The sequence below is a fragment of the Pinus tabuliformis genome, chromosome 8 (assembly GCF_031772625.1).
Source record: "Pinus tabuliformis cultivar Carrire ecotype Pingquan chromosome 8, CPIR1, whole genome shotgun sequence".
NCBI lineage: Eukaryota > Viridiplantae > Streptophyta > Pinopsida > Pinales > Pinaceae > Pinus > Pinus tabuliformis.
The window spans coordinates 1,963,647,224-1,963,668,555 of NC_142294.1; the positions used below are offsets into that span (position 1 = coordinate 1,963,647,224).

Here is a 21,332-nt window from a genome sequence, read left to right on the forward strand (position 1 = left end):
ATCAACATTTTTAGTGAGTACTTTGTCGTGGACTTGTGGAAAATTGTATATCTTTCGGTTCTTAAAATTGAGTATTTTGAGCATCTATTCAATTGGTATTTTTCATTAAAGTACTTAGTATTTAATTCAGAATAAATCGTAATCTAAGTGCTTTGAGTCTTTAATGTCGCGTTTCACTAAAACATCTTCTAATTGTCCTTGCATTCTGCATTCTAAGTTAGTCTTGCATTTAAAAATCGACCTCCAAGCATAAGCTTGGTTGAAAGAAAGATAACAACACCTTTGTGTCTTCTCTTGAGAAGTCTAGTCTTTTAGTGTCTAAAACGGTGACCTTGCAGTTGTCAAAGCCACAACCTCTGCTGCATCGGAGGCACCAGGTACGTTAGATTTCAATGAGAGGGATCGTTAATCACACCCTCGTGTGCTTCACCTTGTCTTCTCTCTGCCATTCACTATCAAGTTTAGGCTCAATACAAACAAAGATTAAAGAATATACTTAGAATAGACATATAATTAAAATTAACCAAGATCCTGCATTTCACATTAGTTTTAGGAACTGCATGTCATATAGGTTAGTTATTCATCCAAGCAGCAGTTATCCATCTAATACTTGTCCTAAATTTAATTAGCAAGATAGTTGATTCCATAAGGCACTGGTATCAATTGCTTAAATCTAATCTAATCCTTTAAAATCTTGTTTAATCTAAAATGAATATTTGGTCATTTAACTGTCTCCCGGATTCGTTGGTTCCCAACTAGTCCTTCCATCTATTTCCATAGGGTATACCCCCCTTAGCCTGCTGTTGGGAGAAAACTTAAACGGAGGGATTGGGAATCAGGGTGACAACCCCCACTCTGAGCCATTGTCGCGGTGCCTAGACATTTTGTGTGACAACATTTTTTGGCGCCGTTGCTAGGGACCAATTTTTTGGACCTTGGCTTTGTGACATTTCGTCTTAATCATTTTCATCTCCTCATTTTCATCCTTTCATCTCTCACCAGGATAAGTTCCTTGTCCTTGGTTCCTTTCATTGACTTTATTCCTTGCATATTGGTTATTTGAAGTTAGATTCATGTCCGAGTGTCGACTTCACTTCCTTCATCTCCTACAAGGGCGTGTACTAGACGGAACCCAAGTAGCTTGGTTAATCCTGTTTTAGATCCTGAAAAGGTTCTTAGAGTACGATTACACAAGCTATCTTTCCGTACACTTCTTGTTAATCTCAGGCAGGAAGCTCTCTTTGATATCCGTTCTCTTTTTCTTGATCCTATTCAACAAGACTTCATGGATGATTTATATCTTCCTTGTGATTTTGCTAATATTCAAGGTTATCCTCATGAACTTCTCGATAAAGGTTTGGATAAATTGCCTTCTTTCCAAGGCAATAATGCGATATCTGTTAAAGCTCATCTTCAAAATTTTAGGCATTTCATTAATAAATGGGGTGGTGCTAACACTGCTCATGAGGATGTAAAGATGAAGCTTTTTGTGCTATCTCTGGAAGAAGATGCTTTGGAGTGGTTTACTGAGAAAGTTGATCATTCTTTTGACTCATTATAGTCAATCATTAATGCCTTTAAGGAAAAGTTTGGAGATAAGAAAGAAGAAAGGCATTTGGTTAAGGCTATCAATTTCATAAAGAAGAAGGAAAATGAAATTGTAGAAGAATTCAATAAGAGATTTACTGGTATTATTAAAGAATTACCTCAAGATTATAAGCCTCTTGATAAATCTCTTTTGGATTTTTACATTGATGCTTTTAATCTTGATACTTCTTATGAATTAAGACGTGCTAAGAGTCGTGATTATAAAGTTGCTCAGAGTTTAGCTGAAGAGCTTGAAAAAGATAAGAAGGCATCCGAGAAGTCCGAAATCCCAAGTTTTGATAGGGCTTCAACGAAATTGAAGGAACCTAAACGAAAAGAGGTTAAAGAATCTGATGATGATCCTATGCAAAAATTGTTACAAAAACTTGAAAGCATGGAGTTAAATCAGGCGAAGTTAATATCTAACCATGCTAAGGAAATAAGTGCCTTGCAGTCTAGGTTGGTCCAAATGGAAAGGTCTCAAGCCCAAAGTTCCCAACCTAGAAATAATAATAATAATCAGAATAATAATGCTTGGCAAAGAAAAGGCCCATCTAATGAGCATAGACCTCCAAATCCTCTCGAATATGCTAATCTTGTGGATGAAACTCCTCCTTATTGTAGGGTCTGTGATGCTCTTCATGAAGAGGCTACTTGCTCCACTGTTAAGAGAATTTTGGACAGTGAAATCTTTGGAACAAGTAATCAAATCAATGTGGTTGGCAAGGAGTTTTCATTATCTATGGAGGATTGGATGGAAGTTAAGGAGAACAGTCAAGAGGTCAGGCCTTCTACATCTTCCTTTAGTATACTTTTGATCATGAAAAGGATGTTATGGTTGAATTATTTGGTGAAAAGCCTTCTCCAAAGCAAGTCTTGGAAATTGCGAAAGATAAGGGTTTAACTTATCAAGAAGGGATAAGGATCAAAGTGGAAATCAAATTCTTCCTCGAAGTTTTAACCCTAATTCAAGCTGTGGTTTGGATGTTGATTTGGGAAGTTGGTTTAATAATGCAAAAATCTGGGTTCTTGTCACTGAGATATTGAAGATTCATTCCCAAAAAGCTAAGTTATTAAAATCCATTGAAGCTCCTCGTGTGAATGTTTCTCAACAGAAGGCTCCTAAGACTGTGTATCAGGATGCGCCCATATATTTGCAAGTGTGGATTCAGATAACAAAGATCATCAACCAATTTTTATTACTTTGCTCGTTAATGGTTATAGATTGTATAACTGCATGTTGGATTTTGGTGCGTTGACTTGTGTTATGACCAAGAGGGTCATGGAGCAACTTAACTTAAGAATTTCTAGACCTTACTACAACATATGTGCCATGGATTCAAAGAAGATTGAAGTTCATGGGTTGATTAAGGACTTGCAAGTTCATTTATCAGTTTACTCTAACATAATGATTGTAATGGACATAGTTGTAGTTGATGTTCCTGATGCTTGGGGCATGTTGTTGTCTAGGAAATGGGCCTCTGATCTAGGTGGAAGTATTCAAATGAATTGGTCATATGCTACGAGTCCTCCTAGAGGTGATGGGCTTGTTAGACTTAACAGAGAGTCTGAGAGAAGATTCCATGTTGAAGATCCTAAGAGTCCCCATAATGAAATAATAAAGGAACAACCTAACCTTGGGAATTATGTTATTTTGTCTAACTCTATAATTCCCCCAGAGGTCAAGGTTGATGAGAAGATGGGTGATTTAAAGAATAAGGTTTGGTATATGTATTTCGATGGTGCATCTTCTAGGCATGGTAAAGGTGCTGGAATTGTATTAAAGTCTCCCCTTGGTCACATTTTCAAATTTGCCTATAGATTGGAGTTTGGAGCAACCAACAATGTTTCTGAGTATGAAGCTTTATTGTTGGGTCTCGAATTGGCAAAGGACTTGAAGGTTAAGATGCTTAGTATCAAGGGAGATTCTGATTTGGTTATCATGCAAATTAAGAATAAGTTTACATGTAAAAACCAAAGATTAAGGAACTATCGAAATGCTGTATGGGATACTATGGAATGTTTTGATGCTCTGGATCTAGAAGCTATCCCTAGAGAAAATAATAACTTGGCTGATGAGCTTACTGTAGTAGCGTCTACCTTGCAATTATTTGATGAATTGATGAAGGATAAGATTAAAATGGAAATTATCTTTAGACACTCTATACTTGACAATATGGAGCATTGGTAGGTTTTTGATGATGAAAGACAGGTGATTCGCTTTCTTAATAAGCTGGATGAGTTCGAAAATTTTGAGGTTAGTTATAAAGAGGATGGATCTGAAAATCATGAAGATATAACTAATCCTACTCCCAGGAACATTGTAGCTTTGGAGCAACATTTCGATCGTCATGATGCTACAAAGAAAAAAGATGAAATCAAGATGGATCTAAGGGAGTTCATTGAAGTAAATATTGGTGCCTCTAGTGACCCAAAAATTGTAAAAATTGGTAAAGGTACTAGTGATGAAGAAAGAAAAATGTTAATTAATTTACTTCATGAATATAGAAATGTTTTAGCATTTTCTTATGATGACTTAAAAGGTTATAGGGAAGCTGTCATGGAGCACACTATCCCTTTAAAAGATGAAGAAAGAAAAATGTTAATTAATTTACTTCATGAATATAGAAATGTTTTAGCATTTTCTTATGATGAGTTAAAAGGTTATAGGGAAGCTATCATGGAGCACACTATCCCTTTAAAAGATGAAAATTCTAAGCCCTTTCGTCAAAAGCTTAGGTAGATAAATCCTAAGTTGGCCCCCTTAGTTCAAAAGGTGCTTTCAAAGATGCTTGCCGCAAGAATTATTGCTCAAACTAGGCATTCAACATGGTGTTCCAACCTGGTGATTGTTAGGAAAAAGAATGGTACAATTAGACTTTGTGTCGATTTTATAAACATTAATCTAGCATGTAAAAAGATAATTACCCTTTGCCAAACATGGAGACTATGTTGCAAAGAGTAACGTGTTCAGGAATGATGTCATTGCTAGATGGTTTTTCTGGATATAATCAAGTATGGGTTAAGAAAGAAGATTGACACAAAACTACTTTCACCACACCATGGGGTACATTTGAATATATTAGAATGCCTTTTGGATTAACTAACGCTGGAGCTACCTTTCAAAGGGCCATGGATTATGCCTTTAAGGGTTTAATTGGTAAAATCATTGAGATATATCAGGATGATCTTACGGTTTTTTCTAAGGATGGTATCAGTCATATAGGTCATCTTAGGCAAGTTTTTGATAGATGTAGAGAGTTTGGAATCTCCTTGAATCCTGCTAAATCTGTATTTGGAGTAACTGAAGGGAAGTTACTTGGTCACATCATCTCGAAAGATGGGATCAAGATAGATCCTGAAAGGGTTGAGGCAATCCAAAAGATTCCTCTTCCTCATAATCTCAAATCCCTTCAGTCTTTCCTTGGAAAGACCAACTTTCTTAGGAGATTTATTCCAAATTACGCGGAGATAGCCAAACCTATTCAAAGTCTTCTTAAGAAAGATGCTAAATTTTTGTGGAAAGAAGATAGTAAAAAGGGTTTTCAAGAAATCAAAGGTGTTATTGCAAAAGCTCCTGTTCTAGCTAGCCCTGATTATTCTAAATATTTCATGATTTTTTCTTTTGCTTTAGAAGATACAATTGCTGGTGTCTTGTTACAAAAGAATAAGGAAGGTCACGAGCAACCTATTGCTTTCATGAGTAGAGTTCTTCAAAATTCTAAATTAAATTATACTACCATGGAAAAGCAAGCATATGCCTTGGTCAAGTCTCTTAAGCATTTCAGGACTTATGTGGGTTATTCTAAAATCATTGCTTTTGTCCCACATTCAACTGTTAAAGATATATTAACTCAGACTGATTTCTTAGGGACTCATGCTAGGTGGGTTACTAAGATCCAAGAATATGACTTGGAGATTAGACCCACTAAGCTGGTCAAAGGTCAAGGATTGGCTGAAATGTTGACTGAAGGAAATGAGAAAGCTCTTGGTTTGATTTGTCTTAACGATTCATCTTCACCTGAGCTGCAAAGGTTAGGAGAGCATGATTGGTACAAGGACATGATTCATTATTTATTAAATCTTACATGTCTTGATCATTTAGTTTCTCATAAAAGAAGGGCTCTTAGATTAAAAGCAACTATGTATTTCCTTATGAAGGATGGCCCTGGACGGAGAAATCCTGAGGGTATTATACTTAGATGTGTTGATGAAATTTAGTCCAAGAAGTTGATTTATGAGTTTCACTCAAGATTTTGTGGTGGTCATTATGCTGCTAGAACTACTGCCCACAAAATTCTGAGAGCTAGATATTATTGGCCTTCAATATTTTTTGATGTGCATAAGTTTGTTAGAAGTTGTCAAACCTGTCAATTGTTCACTGGGAAACAGAAGCTTGCTTCCTTGCCCTTACAACCTGTCATTGTTGAGGCACCTTTTCAGCATTAGTGTTTGGACTTCATTGGGAAGTTTCATGAAAATTCTAGCAATGGCTTGTGAAAATTCCTAGATTTAACAATTTCTGGAATCCTATTGCAACCAACTGAATCTACTTCAGCTAGATTGTAAATTACATTACAAACTTATTTCAGATTTCTTCTTGAAACATTGAAGTAAATTACTAAAGCAACCGACACCAAATTAAATATGACTCTGAAAAATAGAAACTGAGCAAGGAAAATAGAAACACAGGACACCGTTATTTTAGGACAAAAGTCTCCGGAAAAACCGGTGCAACAATTCTGATGGTTTTATTATTATGCAGGAGAAAATCTGAGTACAATTCTAAGATGCTCAACTAGCAATCCAATACAGAGAGAATACTGAACAAAAGACTGGTGAAATGATCTCACCCTGTCACTGGGAGAATCAGTAACTGATCCTGCTGAACTGGAGCCTCTGCGTCACTTCTGCGCAAAACAATGTGACTCCCAACAGTTTCTGCGTCACCCCTCCTGGGTATTACACTGCCCCTCTTCTGGATCCTTTGCTGGTTGAGAAAATCGAATGGGAGTTATTGCTCTGGCACCTTGTGTAGCTACCAACAAAAGCAATATGCTCCAATTTATAAGGTCATGTGGTGTTGATGCTTGGACTATATGACACATACACAGACACATACATAGACACATAGACACATATCTGTGTTTATGTATGTAGATTGGTGGAGTCTTTCTTTAACAAGTTGTTGAATTTCCTTGCTGTTATACATCTATATCCTTCTATACTAAGTGCAAATAAAATGATTAATTGAAATTGTAGCAGCTTGGTCAGCTTAAGAAGTGAAATTGGACATTAAGTAACCAATCATGTGTATAAGCCCACAAGCAATATATATTTGCAATTAATTGGTTAGTTTAAACTCTATATGTTTTTCCTTCAACTTTCTATTGTTGAAGAAAGTATAACTAGGTTCGGTCTTCATAATGACACGATCTTTGTAAATGATGTAACAAATTATTTTCATATATCTTGCTACATGGGTTTCATGAGCAAGAAGTGTCATTAGGTCAAAGACTTCTTCTTGATGTCTTTAGAATTTATTAATGAAGTCAAAGAGTCAAGTCATGTATGAAGGATCTCTTTAAGAGCTTATGTAAAATGTATTCAAGTCAAAGTAGCCCTCCAAGACCAAGATCAATCCTCCATTGGCAAGCTCAAGAAGTCTGCAAGCAAATCGATAAAGAATTCTTCATGTCGGCTCCAAAAATGAATTAAATACATAACTAAATGACATGTCGGCTTGGGCAATAGACATGTCGGTTCACAAGTTCAAGTCAACCCAAAATAGGAGCATGAACCACTATAAATACTCGTCTAGGGTCAGCGCAAAAGAAACAAGAAGAACTCACATTTCTCTCTGAAATTTTGGGTGAATATGGGAGCAGAGATCCGCATCAAGGGAGGGACAAAACTTGGGTTTGACTGCTACCTCGGATGGGTATAAGGAGCAGAAGAGAAACCCGAGCTAGTCTCACTTTATCACATGACAACACACATGATCACAAGGACCTAAGGAACGCATGACAAGAGGACGCAAGGAGTTCTGTGTTAGTTACATTCTCGGCATACCTTGAAGGTTGCAGTCTCGGCACAAATAAAATGATAAGGATCTCAGTATATCCCAGCATACTCGAAGGTATCATGACGACATCAATGCAAGAAGAGAATCACAGTCTTGATGAAGAGACGCAGAAACAACAGTGACAAAGATGATCAGTCTTGGAATTATGACAGTGAATTAAGATCACAGTCTCGACACAATTAGAAGCAACAGTAACTACTATAGTCTCGGCCAAACTGGAAGGTAAGGATCTCAGTATCACAATCTCGGTGGACCTGTTTCATAATAGTCAATGTATACATATGATGAAGAAGGGCTCGGAACCCTCACTGTATTTATATAGTCTCATTGTCTCGGAATAAGATCTCACTGTTGTAATCACAGTCTAGAAATATACTCTCGGCATGCTCACAGTTAATGTGATGATGATCTCAGCTAGAATACAATAATGGAGGTATGATGAAACAGTTATCATGGTGATTGTCATAAGGTAATTCTTGATGCATCAATGAAAGCATAGAATAAGGATCACAATGAAGATCTTAATAAACCTCATTGACATGGTGAAGAATCAGCAATGAAGATCTCAGTGATGCAGCAGTGATGGCTTCAATGGTGCAACAATCATGATGATCTTAGTAGTGACAGAGAAGAAGATTGATGTCTTGCTCTTGGAGTGGCAGAAAGTGTCAAGGGTCATGGTCTTGGTATTTGTCAATTGGAATCTCTATAAGAAGAATTTCGTGCAGGATTTCCTCTCCAAGAGGGAGAGGTTTTGGCCCTAGAAGAAAGCCAAATACTTTGTGTTCTTGTCTCTTTTGTTTTTGATAGCAGTTTGATGAAGCAATCACAAACTAATAATAATATGAAGATCAAGCTAAGATAAAATTGTAAAAGAACTTCACAAATTGATATCATGTAAAGAAGAATCTCACTAAAAATGACATGCCCTAGATTCTTCAACATGGTATCAGAGGGATTGGGTTCAGAAGTCAAAGGAAGGGCAGAAAAAGAGACATTCAAGGATCAAATTTCAAACAAAGCATCAAAGCAAGTTGTAGAAATCAAGATCTACATTCAAGAATCAAGACCTAGATTAAAGAAGCAGTCTACATTAGGAGTCTTCAACAACAAAGGTCTTGGTACACATCAAACAAAAGAAGAAGTGTTCAGATCTCAGGATACATGACAAAAATTTTGATACCTCCCATAGTTTTGGTCTACAACATGCCAGTGGTAGTCACTAACTCAGATTGTGTCCATTTCTATAAAAGAACATAGTCTTAAAATCTCGGATCCTCAGAGCTTCTGGATACATATTTGAAGGCAGTTCATATGGACAGTACTCAATATAGAAACTATTCCAACTGATGGGTCTTCATACATCATGACAAGCAACTTCAAATCGATGCTGCATACTTCAAGGCTCCTTATGAAGCCAAATTATATCAGCAATTTGTATATCAAGATAGCTCAAAGGCAAAGAAGGCAATCTTCCTATCAAGGATCTCATCTGGTGGAAGCATCAATACATCTGCCTCATCAACAACCATCATGATCAGGGTGAAGATTTCATCTTCACATATCAAGTAAGTATCTTTTCATTCTATAATCAAGTTTGGTTCAATGACTTCATGATTGCAAGGAGATCTATAGGATAGATGGGTTATCTAAGGTCCTTGCATGGAGTAAGAAGGTTTGACAAAATCCTTATGGAGAAGAAAAGTCATTGAACATATCAAGGTCTCCTTTGAATTCATAAGAACTCTTAAGGTTCTCTCTTTCCTATGTAGTAAGAGAGGAGACATAAAAGAGCTACATGAAATGTTAGAAGATATACTTTCTGAAATGCAGTGAAGAAGGTATCAAAGAATGAAGAAATATCTTCATGAAATCTCAATTGCGAGATCTGGGAAAATGATGAGAAGATAATCATCATGAATATTAATATTGATAAGCAAGGTAACAATTGTCCATGAACAAGAAGGTTACCTCAATCAACAGTTTGTGGTCTCTATGCTAGATAGAGAAAGACAAGTTGAAAGGACTCAAATATGTGCAAAGGAAAGGTTGACAAGACAGTACTATGGAAAGATTATGGAGAGGAGCTCATATTGCCTGAAGGATGGAGGAAGTTGAAGAAAAGGACCAAGGAAAGAGGGAGTAATAGATCTCCATTATGAATGAGATGGTGTCCCTCTCAAAAGGATCCTATCAGAAGTCCTTGCTGATATGACCATGGTAAGAAGATGCATCGTGGCATCATGGAAGCATTAGAAACAAGAGCTCGTGATATCACCATGAGAAACATGAAGGACATAGCTCTTGGGAATCTCATTGGACATTAAAGAAAGGAAGAAGTCATCTAGGTCAAAGAAAAACATTTGCCAGATGGGGATATACAAGATCCTGAAGATTCTCTGATAGAAACCTCAGCAGAGGATCCCCTAGTCTGAGAAGGCAACAAGTGTTTCATTAGGAAATCCAACTTTTGGAATTCATGAGATGATGGTCCGATGACATGAGAAATTCAAGCAGATCAAGGGATTGAAGATCTTTTCAATCAAGAAAGTTGCTGGAAGAAGCCTGAAGGAAAAATGAGGTATGTATGCTTGTATTTGTATTTAAAATTGTAGTGTCATGACATATGGTTGCAAGTAACATAGATCGAGCATGATCAAGAGGAAAAAGATCTCCTCCTCTGAAAGGATGCAGAAAGACATAAGTCACATTAGATGAAATCAACATAATATGTCCTCATATGAAGTATGAGGTGGTTGACTACAATTGAAGAACTCTGATTGAAAGCTCTTGGGAATGGAAGATGTGAGGATGGAAGAGATTGTGAAATATGCAACCATGATGAAGGCAATCAACATCCATAGGATTAGGAAGATTTGACTAGGAAATCTCCCGGAAAGATATGGAGACTCTGGTGGAAGTTTAAAAAGATGAAGACCCTTGACAACATATATCTTTGGGAGATGTGTCAACTTGTATGCAATGTTGTGAAAAGCGCGATTAAATTGCGCTTTTTTCCGCGCGCCGATTTAATCGCGCTTTTTACACGAAAAAATCAGCGATTTTTTTGCCGATTTTTTTCTGAAAAAAGCGCACTTTTTTCGAAAAAAGCGCGATTTTTTCCGAAAAAAGCTCAGGGTTGTCAGGACAGCACGATTTTATAAATTTTTTTTTTGGTTTTTCATTTGGTCATTTGGGTTTTTTCATGCAATTTTTTTTGAAAGGAACAAATAATTTTTGAGTGGGGCAGCTTAATGATCAAGTCTAGGCCCTAGTATGGATATGCTATTCATGGTAATGTTAAATTCTTAAAGTAAAAGTGACATTCTCCTTAATCTTCATTTTCATCCTTTTACTTAAATTTTTAACATTACCATGAAATGACTCAGGATGTTTGAGAGTGGTTCCAACCTCATTGGATTTCATATGGAAAAAGTAGAATTTTAGATTTCATTTAAAATCCAGCAGACTTATCAGTTTTTCAAGATTTCAGGATTGGGAGATTGTAATGTTTCCAGGTGACACCACCTGCTCGGGCTACCCCTGCCACCAGTAGAGGACGTGGTCTACCTCCTATAGCTCCTACTTCTAGTTCTTCAGCTTCTAGAGCACATCAGACTCCACTGCCATCTCCACCAGCACAGGCACCAGCATCTACATCTAGAGGGAAAGGGAAAGCTGTGGCATTTTCTCGCAAGAGGGGCAGAGGAAATCAATAGGATTAGACCTCATTTTATTGTATATGACATTATGACATGATGAGATACATTATCATATTTTTTGTTGATATTTTGAGGCTGAGTTGGGACTCAGGAGTCAGGACTTACTATTCAGGACATGATTCAATGTTATGTGTGATTTTAGCGCTAGAAATGATATTAAACATCTTATATATTAGTTTTTCTATCATATTTATGTGTCAATGTATTTATTTTATGTTGTAGATGGTTTAGATATTAAAAAAATTGAAAAAAAAATGAAAAAAATGAATATTTTTGTACCAAACGATTTTTTCCCGCTTTTTTCCGATTTTTTCCCGATTTTTCCGATTTTTTCCGATTCGTTCCCCTCGCCGATTTAATCCCGCTCGCGCTTTTCACAACATTGCTTGTATGCAGGGTGTTGATACCTACAAGAAGATGTCACTGGAAAAGGCCATAACCAAAAAGGTAATATGTGATTTGATTTTGGTTTCTGACCTCTTGGAGAAAGTCTGGGTATGTGTGCAGGGCCATGGTAAGAAGAGTTGTGAAGGATGTCACAACTATGTACCTTGTGATCTAGAGCAATCATCGTTGAAGGAAATGTTGATTTGGGGTAGCATTGGATGTGCTCTAGCCACAAAATTTGGTGGAGAGGTTGGGCACATGAGATCTCCAATACCTAGAAAAGGTTTGGGCAGATTCTAAACAGATCAGAAGATATTGAAATAATTAATATTTTTAATGGAGTCCCTAAGTCTAAACTTAGGGAAAATAAAATACTAATGTGTATTAATATGAATTTGTGTTAGAATGGTCCAAAAGACATGGATCCAGCTAGATCTAATCTTAGCCGTTGATTAGGGACTTAATCTTGGCCGTTGAGATGTCAATAGGAAAAGTATAAGAGGAGGCTTGAGGGTCACTTGGAGATTACACTAGATGATCAGTCATTCTATTCTCTAGAGCGGGGTTTGCTAAGAGAGATAGAATTAGTGATTAGGAGAGCAGCTGAGGGGCATTGAGTATAGAGAAACAGAGAAGACAAAGATTGTGCCGGGAGAGCAGCGCAACAGCCAAGGAGAGTGATGCAGAGCCAGCAAGGGCTCACGCAGGGCCACGCAGAGGCAGCCAAGTGTTGCGCAGAGCACCAGAGGGGCCACCGTGGTTGACGCAAGCCAAGGAAGGCTGACACAGGGCCAACACTGGGCTAGGAGTGGCTGACGCAGTCCAGATTGGGCAGACGCTGGGGTTGCAGAGCAGTTTTGTGCTGAGGAACTGCCGGAAGGGTTTTTCCGGGGTTTCAGCCAGGAGATTTCTCTTAAACTGTGAGGTATAGCTGCTAAGGAAATTCTCTGTTGGGTAGGCCAGTTTCGACACCCAGATTGTACTCTGATATTGCTTAATAAGAAAACCTTCAGATCGCTGCACCGATTTTCCCGCATTGGGTTTTTCCGGGGACATTGGTCCAAAAATAATGGTGTCATGTGGTGTGTTTGTTCTTGTTTCTTTTAGTTGTTGATCTATAATATGTTGAGCATGCACTGGTGTTTATTTTCAGTGTTTACTTTGTAAATAACTTGTTAAAGAAAAATAACAAGTAGGTAGGAATAAATCAGAAAGATGCATGAAGGATTTCTAAACTAAGTAAACTTAGAAACTTCAACATGGTATCAGAGGGTGATTGCAGATCATAGGAGGACTAAAAGACATCAGCCGAGTGGAGCAATAGCAGCAGAAAACAGTTGTCCCGAGGTGAGAGAAGTTGTTTCTAGCAGCGCAGAAGCCAAGAAGTGTGACGCAGAGCCAGCCAGAGCCACGCAGAAGAAGCCAAGAGCTGCGCAGAGCCTCAGAGAGGCTAGCGTTGCTGACGTAGAGGGCCAGAGCGCTGACGCAGGGCATCCCAAGGCTGATGCAGACCCATCTGGGGTGACGTAGAGCCAGCGTGAGGCAGAGAGGGGCTGACGCAGTTCACAGAGAGGCAGTTGCTGGAGTCTAGAAGGCTGCAGAAATATTGTAGAGTGGAGCTGGTGAGGTACTGTAGTCAGAACAATACCTGACAGAGCAGGGCCAGAGGAGTTGTTACCGAGGGTTTCTAGCTGAGGAACCTGGATCAGCAGTGCAGTTGCACAAGACGATCAGAGTAGGGGGCATCTCGACAAGCGGCAGAAGGATTTCCAGGAGGGAAATCAGGACTCAGAGGGAGTCCAGAAGAGAACTTCTAGACGGGAAGTAGAGACTCAGAGGAGTCGAACAGAGAACTTCTAGGAGGGAAGTAGAGGAGCGTCATGGCACTACATGGGGTAAGAGACCAGGATAGACTGGACGAAGCATCGAACTTCGCAGTCTGGAAGGCCAGAATCTTATTAGTGCTTGACAAGAATTGTGTCAAGAACTTCGCCTTGAAGGTTATAGCTATCCTAGTCGACCCCAATGATAACGACAAGTACGAAGAGGCGATGGCGAGGGCCAAGTGCATTATCCTTGACGGGGTCAAGGATCATGTGGTACCACATATAGCTGAGAAGGAAACGACAGTTGAGATGTGGGAGGCTCTCAAGAACCTGTACCAGCATACTTTAGTGCAGAGAAGAATGCTGCTCGAGAAGTAGATGAGGTCGTATCAGATGAAGAAGGGTATATCGATTGACACCTTCCTCGAAGCACTGAATGAGATTCGAGACCAGTTGACTGCTATAGGAGCGACACCGAATTAGGAGCTTATGTTCAGGACAACGCTGAATGTTGTCTCAGAATATTGGAAAGTGTTTGTCCAGAGTATCCTGGGCAGAGGGACTCTCCCACCTTCGGACGAGATGTGGGCAACTCTTCGCCAGGAAGAGATCAGACGACAGCCGAAGACAAGTAGCGGCAACAAAGGGATCAAGGTCAAGCAGGAGGAAGAGGATGTGGCCCTAGCATCTGAGGTAAAGGAGGAGAAGCGGAAGAAGAAAGATCTCTCTAAGATCAAGTGCTTCCACTGTGGGGAGATGGGTCATTATGCAACCCAGTGCCCAAGGAAGAAGAGTAAGGGAGACTCTTCCGAGACTAAGGCAGCGCCAGCACGGGCAGAGAAGGAAGTTTTGACAAACGATGACTGTGCCATGAGTGCACATACGCCACTTGAGCGGAAGTGGGGAGACATCGAGTTGTAGTCAGGCGGACTACAGGCGATGAGGGGCAGGATCCTTGAGGTACCCAGCCTCTTAGATTAGACCTTGCTACAGGAGCCCCGACGAGGAGTAGCAGGACTAGCTGAGTGGGTAGAGACGGATGCGGATGGAGTGGCAGAGAGAGCTACAGTGCAGGAGTTTCGAGACAGCGCAGAGCTAGTAGGCTGCAGCAGTGCGAGAGGCATAGGAGTGTTGCACCAGTGTAGGAAGGCATAGAGAGGTGTGCAACAGTGCAAGATGCAGGGAGTTGTTGCAGCAACGCAGAGGTCAGAGAAGGAGCACTTGTCAGCGACAGAGGGAGCTTCAACATCAGTGGGTGTCTCTAGCCCAACAGGGAGGTCGGTTGGGAGATCAGTTACTTCTCAGTAATTGAGTTGCAGTGCAGCAGTGGGCATCACGATGCAGCATGATGAGAGGAGGTGCAGTGCAGACGCAGTGCTGGGGGAAAGGACCAACAGCCACACGGATGCAGAGGGAGCTATCGTACAGATGCAGTAGTGGCAGTGGCAGAACCATGGGCAGCAGTACAGGAGGCAGCAGTGCAGAGGATGTTGGGCAGGAAGGCCTAGCATCAACACAGGTACCGATGTCAGGTGATCAAAGTAATGCTCAGTGAGGAGTATTGCTAGAGCACAGTCCTCGCTAAGAGGGAGTGTTGATTTGGAAATTGGGGTAGCATTGGATGTGCTCTAGCCACGAAATTTTGCGGAGAGGTTGGGGCACATGAGATATCCAATACCCGGAAAGGGTTTGGGCAAATTCTAAATAGATCAGAAGATATTGAAATAATTAATATTTTTAATGAAGTCCCTAAGTCTAAACTTAGGGAAAATAAAATATTAATGTGTATTAATATGAATCTCTATTAGAATGGTCCAAAAGACATGGATAGAGCCAGATCTAATCTTAGCCGTTGAGATGTCAACAGGAAAAGTATAAGAGGAGGCTTGAGGGTCACTTGGAGATTACACCAGATGATCAGTTATTCAATTCTCTAGAGCAGGGTTTGCTAATAGAGATAGAATCAGTGATCGGGAGAGCAGCTGAGGGGAATTGAGTATAGAGAAACAAAGAAGGCAGAGATTGTGCCGGGAGAGCAGTGCAGCAGCCAAGGAGAGTGACGCAGAGCCAGCAAGGGCTCACGCAGGGCCATGCAGAGGAAGCCAAGCGCTGTGCAGAGCACTAGAGGGGCCACCGTGGCTGACGTAGAGGCTCCCAGAGCTGACACACGGCCTCCTGGGACTGACGCAGGCCAAGGAAGGCTGACGCAAGGCTAGCACTGGGCTAGGAGTGGCTGACGCAGTCCAGATTGGGCAGACGCTGGGGTTGCAGAGTAGTTTTGTGCTGAGGAACTGCCGGAAGGGTTTTTCTGGGGTTTCAGCCAGGAGATTTCTCTCAAACTGTGAGGTATAGCTGCTAAGGAAATTCTCTGTTCGGTAGGCCAGTTTCAACACCCTGATTGTACTCTGATATTGCTTAATAAGAAAACCCTCAGATAGCTGCACCGGTTTTCCCGCATTAGGTTTTTCCAGGGACATTAGTCCAAAAATAATGGTGTCATGTGGTGTGTTTGTTCTCATTTCTTTTAGTTGTTGATGTGTAATATGTTGAGCATGAACTGGTGTTTATTTTCAGTATTTACTTTGTAAATATCTTGTTAAAGAAAAATAACAAGTAGGTAGGAATAAATAAGAAAAGTGCATGAAGGGTTTCTAAACTAAGTAAACTTAGAGACTTCAACAGGAAAGGTGAAGATAGATGGCCCTATGAAGGAAGCCCCAGATGTAAAGCCAAGGAGGATACTTTTCGGGAAAGAAGGAATGACATGATGGAGGAAAGTGATGGATGGTTGAACCCTACATATGAAGAAATTGATGACATCGAGGTCTTGGATCATTAGTCAACTAGAAGACACTATAAAGTATTGATGATAGAGTCCCTGGGTAAGAGGGAGCTCTGGGAGGTTCCTATGAGTAAAGGAACTCTAGTAAGTTTCTGAGTAAAAAGAAACTCGGAACTCATCCCTGGTTAAGAGGGAGAGTTAGACACAACATTCTTGTCTTTAGTTTAGAAGAAATAATGGAGGATTGTGTAATCATCTGGCATCCTACACTCCTTGGGGATGTGGTAGGGCATCCAAGACAAGAGTGGGCAAGAGGACCGATATTCTTGAGGGCTGGGAACCCAAGATGAGAATAGTCCTAGTAGGGCATACTCGGAGAATACCTGGGTGGGTATGACCCTAAGAGAGACAATGATGATGTTGTCTATTAGTCATTGGTCTCGCCAACATTGTGTGATCTAAGTGAGAGATAGAGCTGTTAGTCAAGGCCTTGCTAAATGAAAACAATGTTGGTTGAAATGATGCTATAATAGATGGATTGTAAATCCGATCTTCTTATGAGAAATTCTTCAAATTGAGAATGACCAAGTAACATTATGAATACCTCCCTAGTTAAGAGAGAGTGTTGCAGAAAGTATAACTAGGTTCGGTCTTCATAATGACATGATCTTTGTAAATGATGTAATAAATTATTTTTGTATGTCTTGCTACATGGGCTTCATGAGCAAGAAGTGTCATTAGGTCAAAGACTTCTTCTTGATGTCTTTAGAATTTATTAATGAAGTCAAAGAGTCAAGTATTATATGAAGGAGCTCTTTAAGAGATTATGTAAAATGTATTCAAGTCAAGGTAGCCCTCCAAGACCAAGATCAATCCTCAATTGGCAAGCTTAAGAAGTCTGCAAGCAAATCGATAATGAATTCTTCATGTCGGCTCCAAAAATGAATTAAATACATAACTAAATGACATGTCGTCTTGGGCAATAGACATGTTGGTTCACAAGTTCAAGTCGGCTCAAAATAGGAGCATGAACCACTATAAATACCCGCCTAGGGTCAGCGCAAAAGAAACAAGAAGAACTCGCATTTCTCTCTAAATTTTCGGGTGAATATGGGAGCAGAGATCCTCATCAAGGGAGGGACAAAACTCGGGTTTCACTGCTACCTCGGATGGGTATAAGGAGCAGAAGAGAAACCCGGGCTAGTCTCACTCTATCACATGACAACACGCATGATCACAAGGACCTAAGGAACGCATGACAAGAGGACGCAAGGAGTTCTGTGTTAGTTACATTCTCGGCATACCTTGAAGGTTGCAGTCTCGGCACAAATAAAATGATAAGGATCTCGGTATATCCCAACATACTCGAAGGTATCATGACGACATCAATGCAAGAAGAGAATCACAGTCTTGATGAAGAGACGCAGAAACAACAGTGACAAAGATGATCAGTCTCGGAATTATGACAGTGAATTAAGATCACAGTCTCGACACAATTAGAAGCAACAATAACTACTATAGTCTCGGCCTAACTGGAAGGTAAGGATCTCAATATCACAATCTCGGTGGACCTGTTTCATAATAGTCAATGTATACATATGATGAAGGAGGGCTCGGAACCTTCACTGTATTTATATAGTCTCACTGTCTCGGAATAAGATCTCACTATTGTAATCACAGTCTAGAAATATACTCTCGGCATGCTCACAGTTAATGTGATGATGATCTTAGTTAGAATACAATAATGGAGGTACGATGAAACAATTATCATGGTGATTGTCATAATGTAATTCTTGATACATCAATGAAAGCATAGAATAAGGATCACAATGAAGATCTCAATAAACCTCATTGACATGGTGAAGAAGCAGCAGTGAAGATCTCAGTGATGCAGCAGTGATGGCTTCAATGGTGCAGCAATCATGATGATCTCAGCAGTGACAGAGAAGAAGATTGATGTCTTGGTCTTGGAGTGGCAGAAAGTGTCAAGGGTCATGGTCTTGGTATTCGTCAATTGGAATCTCTATAAGAAGAATTTAGTGTGGGTTTTCCGATCCAAGAGTGAGAGGTTTTGGCCCTGGCAAGAAGCCAAATACTTTGTGTTCTTGTCTCTTTTGTTTTTGATAGCAGTTTGATGAAGCAATCACACACTAATAATAATATGAAGATCAAGCTAATATAAAATTGTAAAAGAACTTCACAAATTGTTATCATGTAAAGAAGAATCTCACTAAAAATGGCATGCCCTAGATTCTTCAACATCTATATCTATGAAAGCAACATTAGAACTCAACTACTACTTGGACAATTAATGCATTTTCAAGTTGTTTTTACTTGAGTACTACCAACAGAAAAGGCAGAATATAACAAACCTATAAACGTTCATTTCATGAGATCAAAATCGAGTAAACTTGAAGATTGAACAGAATAAGATGACGTGAAAACATGTTCAATTGAAAAGAAGCCAAATGAAGGATAATCTCAAAAAAAGAAAAGCCTAAAATACTTGCAAATAGTAATAGAAAAATGACAACAACATAAAGAATCAAAACATCAAAATTACAAGTATAAAATGTAGAACATCAGTTTATCTTTTAATTTCAAATTATTTTCGAATGGCAAGATTAATTGTAGCATATATCGCTCATTGTGCATGCTGCAAACTATTTGAAGTCGCTATAATTTCCATATGATGGAAAAATCGGCATAAATTACTCAGAAAAAAAAGAATTTGACATAGCTAACCATATTTCGAGGAAGGTAGGTATATAAAAGAGCTCGAATTTAAAGTGATTGCAGCCAAATGCAGTTTCACGTCTGATTTGGAATTTTGAAATAGTCGAATACAAAGGATGCCAGGAGTCTATAAAATCATCAGTATGTTACTTGATGATAAAAAATTCAATGTAGTTTAGTTGAATATCAAAAATCCATACCTAATCAAGTTGGTCAAAATTTGCCGCATCCTTAGAACATCACCAATCACCTGTTCATAAATATCAACTTATAAGAATTGTCATTTTGGTGAACGTCAACAGAAGCATTTACTTATACAAGGCACAAAAAGATGCACACAAACACCTTGAATCAAGATCCAGATAATCTTCACTTCCCCACACGGAAAACTCACCCTGACACCCTTTTCATCAAAATATAACATGTAGGGCTGTTCATTATTAAGTATGTTTGTATCATTTATGTAATTAGCCAACCATTACTTGAGTGGGAAATAAGTTGCAACGAAAAGAGCACTGTACAGTGTAAACAGAGAATCCAACAAACACAGAAGTAGAAGGAAGGAAGGATAATATTAATGTTCACTTGTAGTTAAGAGTAGCTAACGGGATTGTGGAAATACATCACAACATTTGATCAGTGTAGGCACTAAGGAAACGGGATCTCGCAATCTAAGAAATTAATTCTAAGAACTGATTAAAGAGGGCGAAAAGTATAAGTAAAATTTCAAGCACATCGAATTATAAGGTCCCAAACATTACGAAAGACCAAGAAAGGGAGAGGACTTTGGAAGGAGAGCCCTACACATATCAATGTAAGTAAAGTAAGAGTGCAGAGAAAACCGAGTAATGTTACCACTATAATCAGATCCCTTCACTTAAAACAAAAAGGCAGAATGTGCTACCATTGTCACTGCAGTTATAATTATGATGTGACTGATGATATTCCTAAAAATATAGAAAAATAGCATACTGATTCATTGCACATGAAGAGAATGTTAAGATCACTGGAAAATAAAATCTATGAACACTTCGGCAAACCTATCCAGATAGAAAAACACAATCTAAGAAATTAATTCTAAGAACTGATTAAAGAGGGCGAAAAGTATAAGTAAAATTTCAAGCACATCGAATTATAAGGTCCCAAACATTACGAAAGACCAAGAAAGGGAGAGGACTTTGGAAGGAGAGCCCTACACATATCAATGTAAGTAAAGTAAGAGTGCAGAGAAAACCAAGTAATGTTACCACTATAATCAGATCCCTTCACTTAAAACAAAAAGGCAGAATGTGCTACCATTGTCACTGCAGTTATAATTATGATGTGACTGATGATATTCCTAAAAATATAGAAAAATAGCATACTGATTCATTGCACATGAAGAGAATGTTAAGATCACTGGAAAATAAAATCTATGAACACTTCAGCAAACCTATCCAGATAGAAAAACACAATATATTTATAAGAACATTACAAGAGAAAGATCACACGGTAACTAAACACAAGCAACTCCAAAAGATACATTGTATAGAAGAGTTTCCCTTGGGACTTTATCAAATAATCAGCTTGAGTAAATGAATACAACTAAGAGGAAAGTACTTATATTTACACAGATTACGGTTTGGAGTACTAGCCCCAAGAGTTTGACTAGGTCAGCCTTAGCCAAAATAGCCAAATGAAATAAATACTATAAATGGGTTAGTCACCCATGTGTAGGCTCAATAATTCCATCAGTACATCAATCAATACGTCTTTACATGGCCTCAAGTGAATATTAAACATATAATATCAACACCCATACCTAAAGTTTAAAGAGTGGGTACAAAGAAACTATTACATCCACAAATCATCACAATATCCCCCCTTAATGTTGATTTAGGGGTCATCAAAAGCCATAATGTAGCGAGAGAAACTATTTTAGATCTTTGTTCGCATTGATTAGATTCCAAGAATCTTTAGTGTAGCAAATCGGTATTCGTCAAGAGTAGGAGACTTGGTAGAAATAAGAGCTTGAGATGGAGGTAACTCAGAATTATTTACTGAAGGACTTGCAAGGAAATTGAGAGTTTGTAAGAGTGTAAACAACCCTTTTAGGCATGCATGGGAACACTATAGTAGAAGTATCATCATTATTGTCATCCAATAGTTGCACATTTGCATGAAAGGTATCATCATTGGTGTGTATATCACTAGGTGGAGAAGTATCA

General features: G+C 39.0%; 1 protein-coding gene and 1 long non-coding RNA gene across 2 annotated transcripts in view; one reads left to right on the forward strand and one right to left on the reverse strand.

Moving 5' to 3' along the window:
* LOC149244319 (uncharacterized) overlaps positions 1-21,332 on the forward strand; it is a 301,816-nt gene that overhangs the window by 202,483 nt on the left and 78,001 nt on the right. The gene's annotated exons all lie outside the window — the stretch shown is intronic.
* HK5 (histidine kinase 5) overlaps positions 1-21,332 on the reverse strand; it is a 327,201-nt gene that overhangs the window by 133,860 nt on the left and 172,009 nt on the right. The window contains exon 8 of the mRNA XM_089374807.1: positions 19,326-19,375. Within this exon, the coding sequence (XP_089230933.1) occupies positions 19,326-19,375 (50 nt within the window). The remainder of the gene's footprint in view (positions 1-19,325; positions 19,376-21,332) is intronic.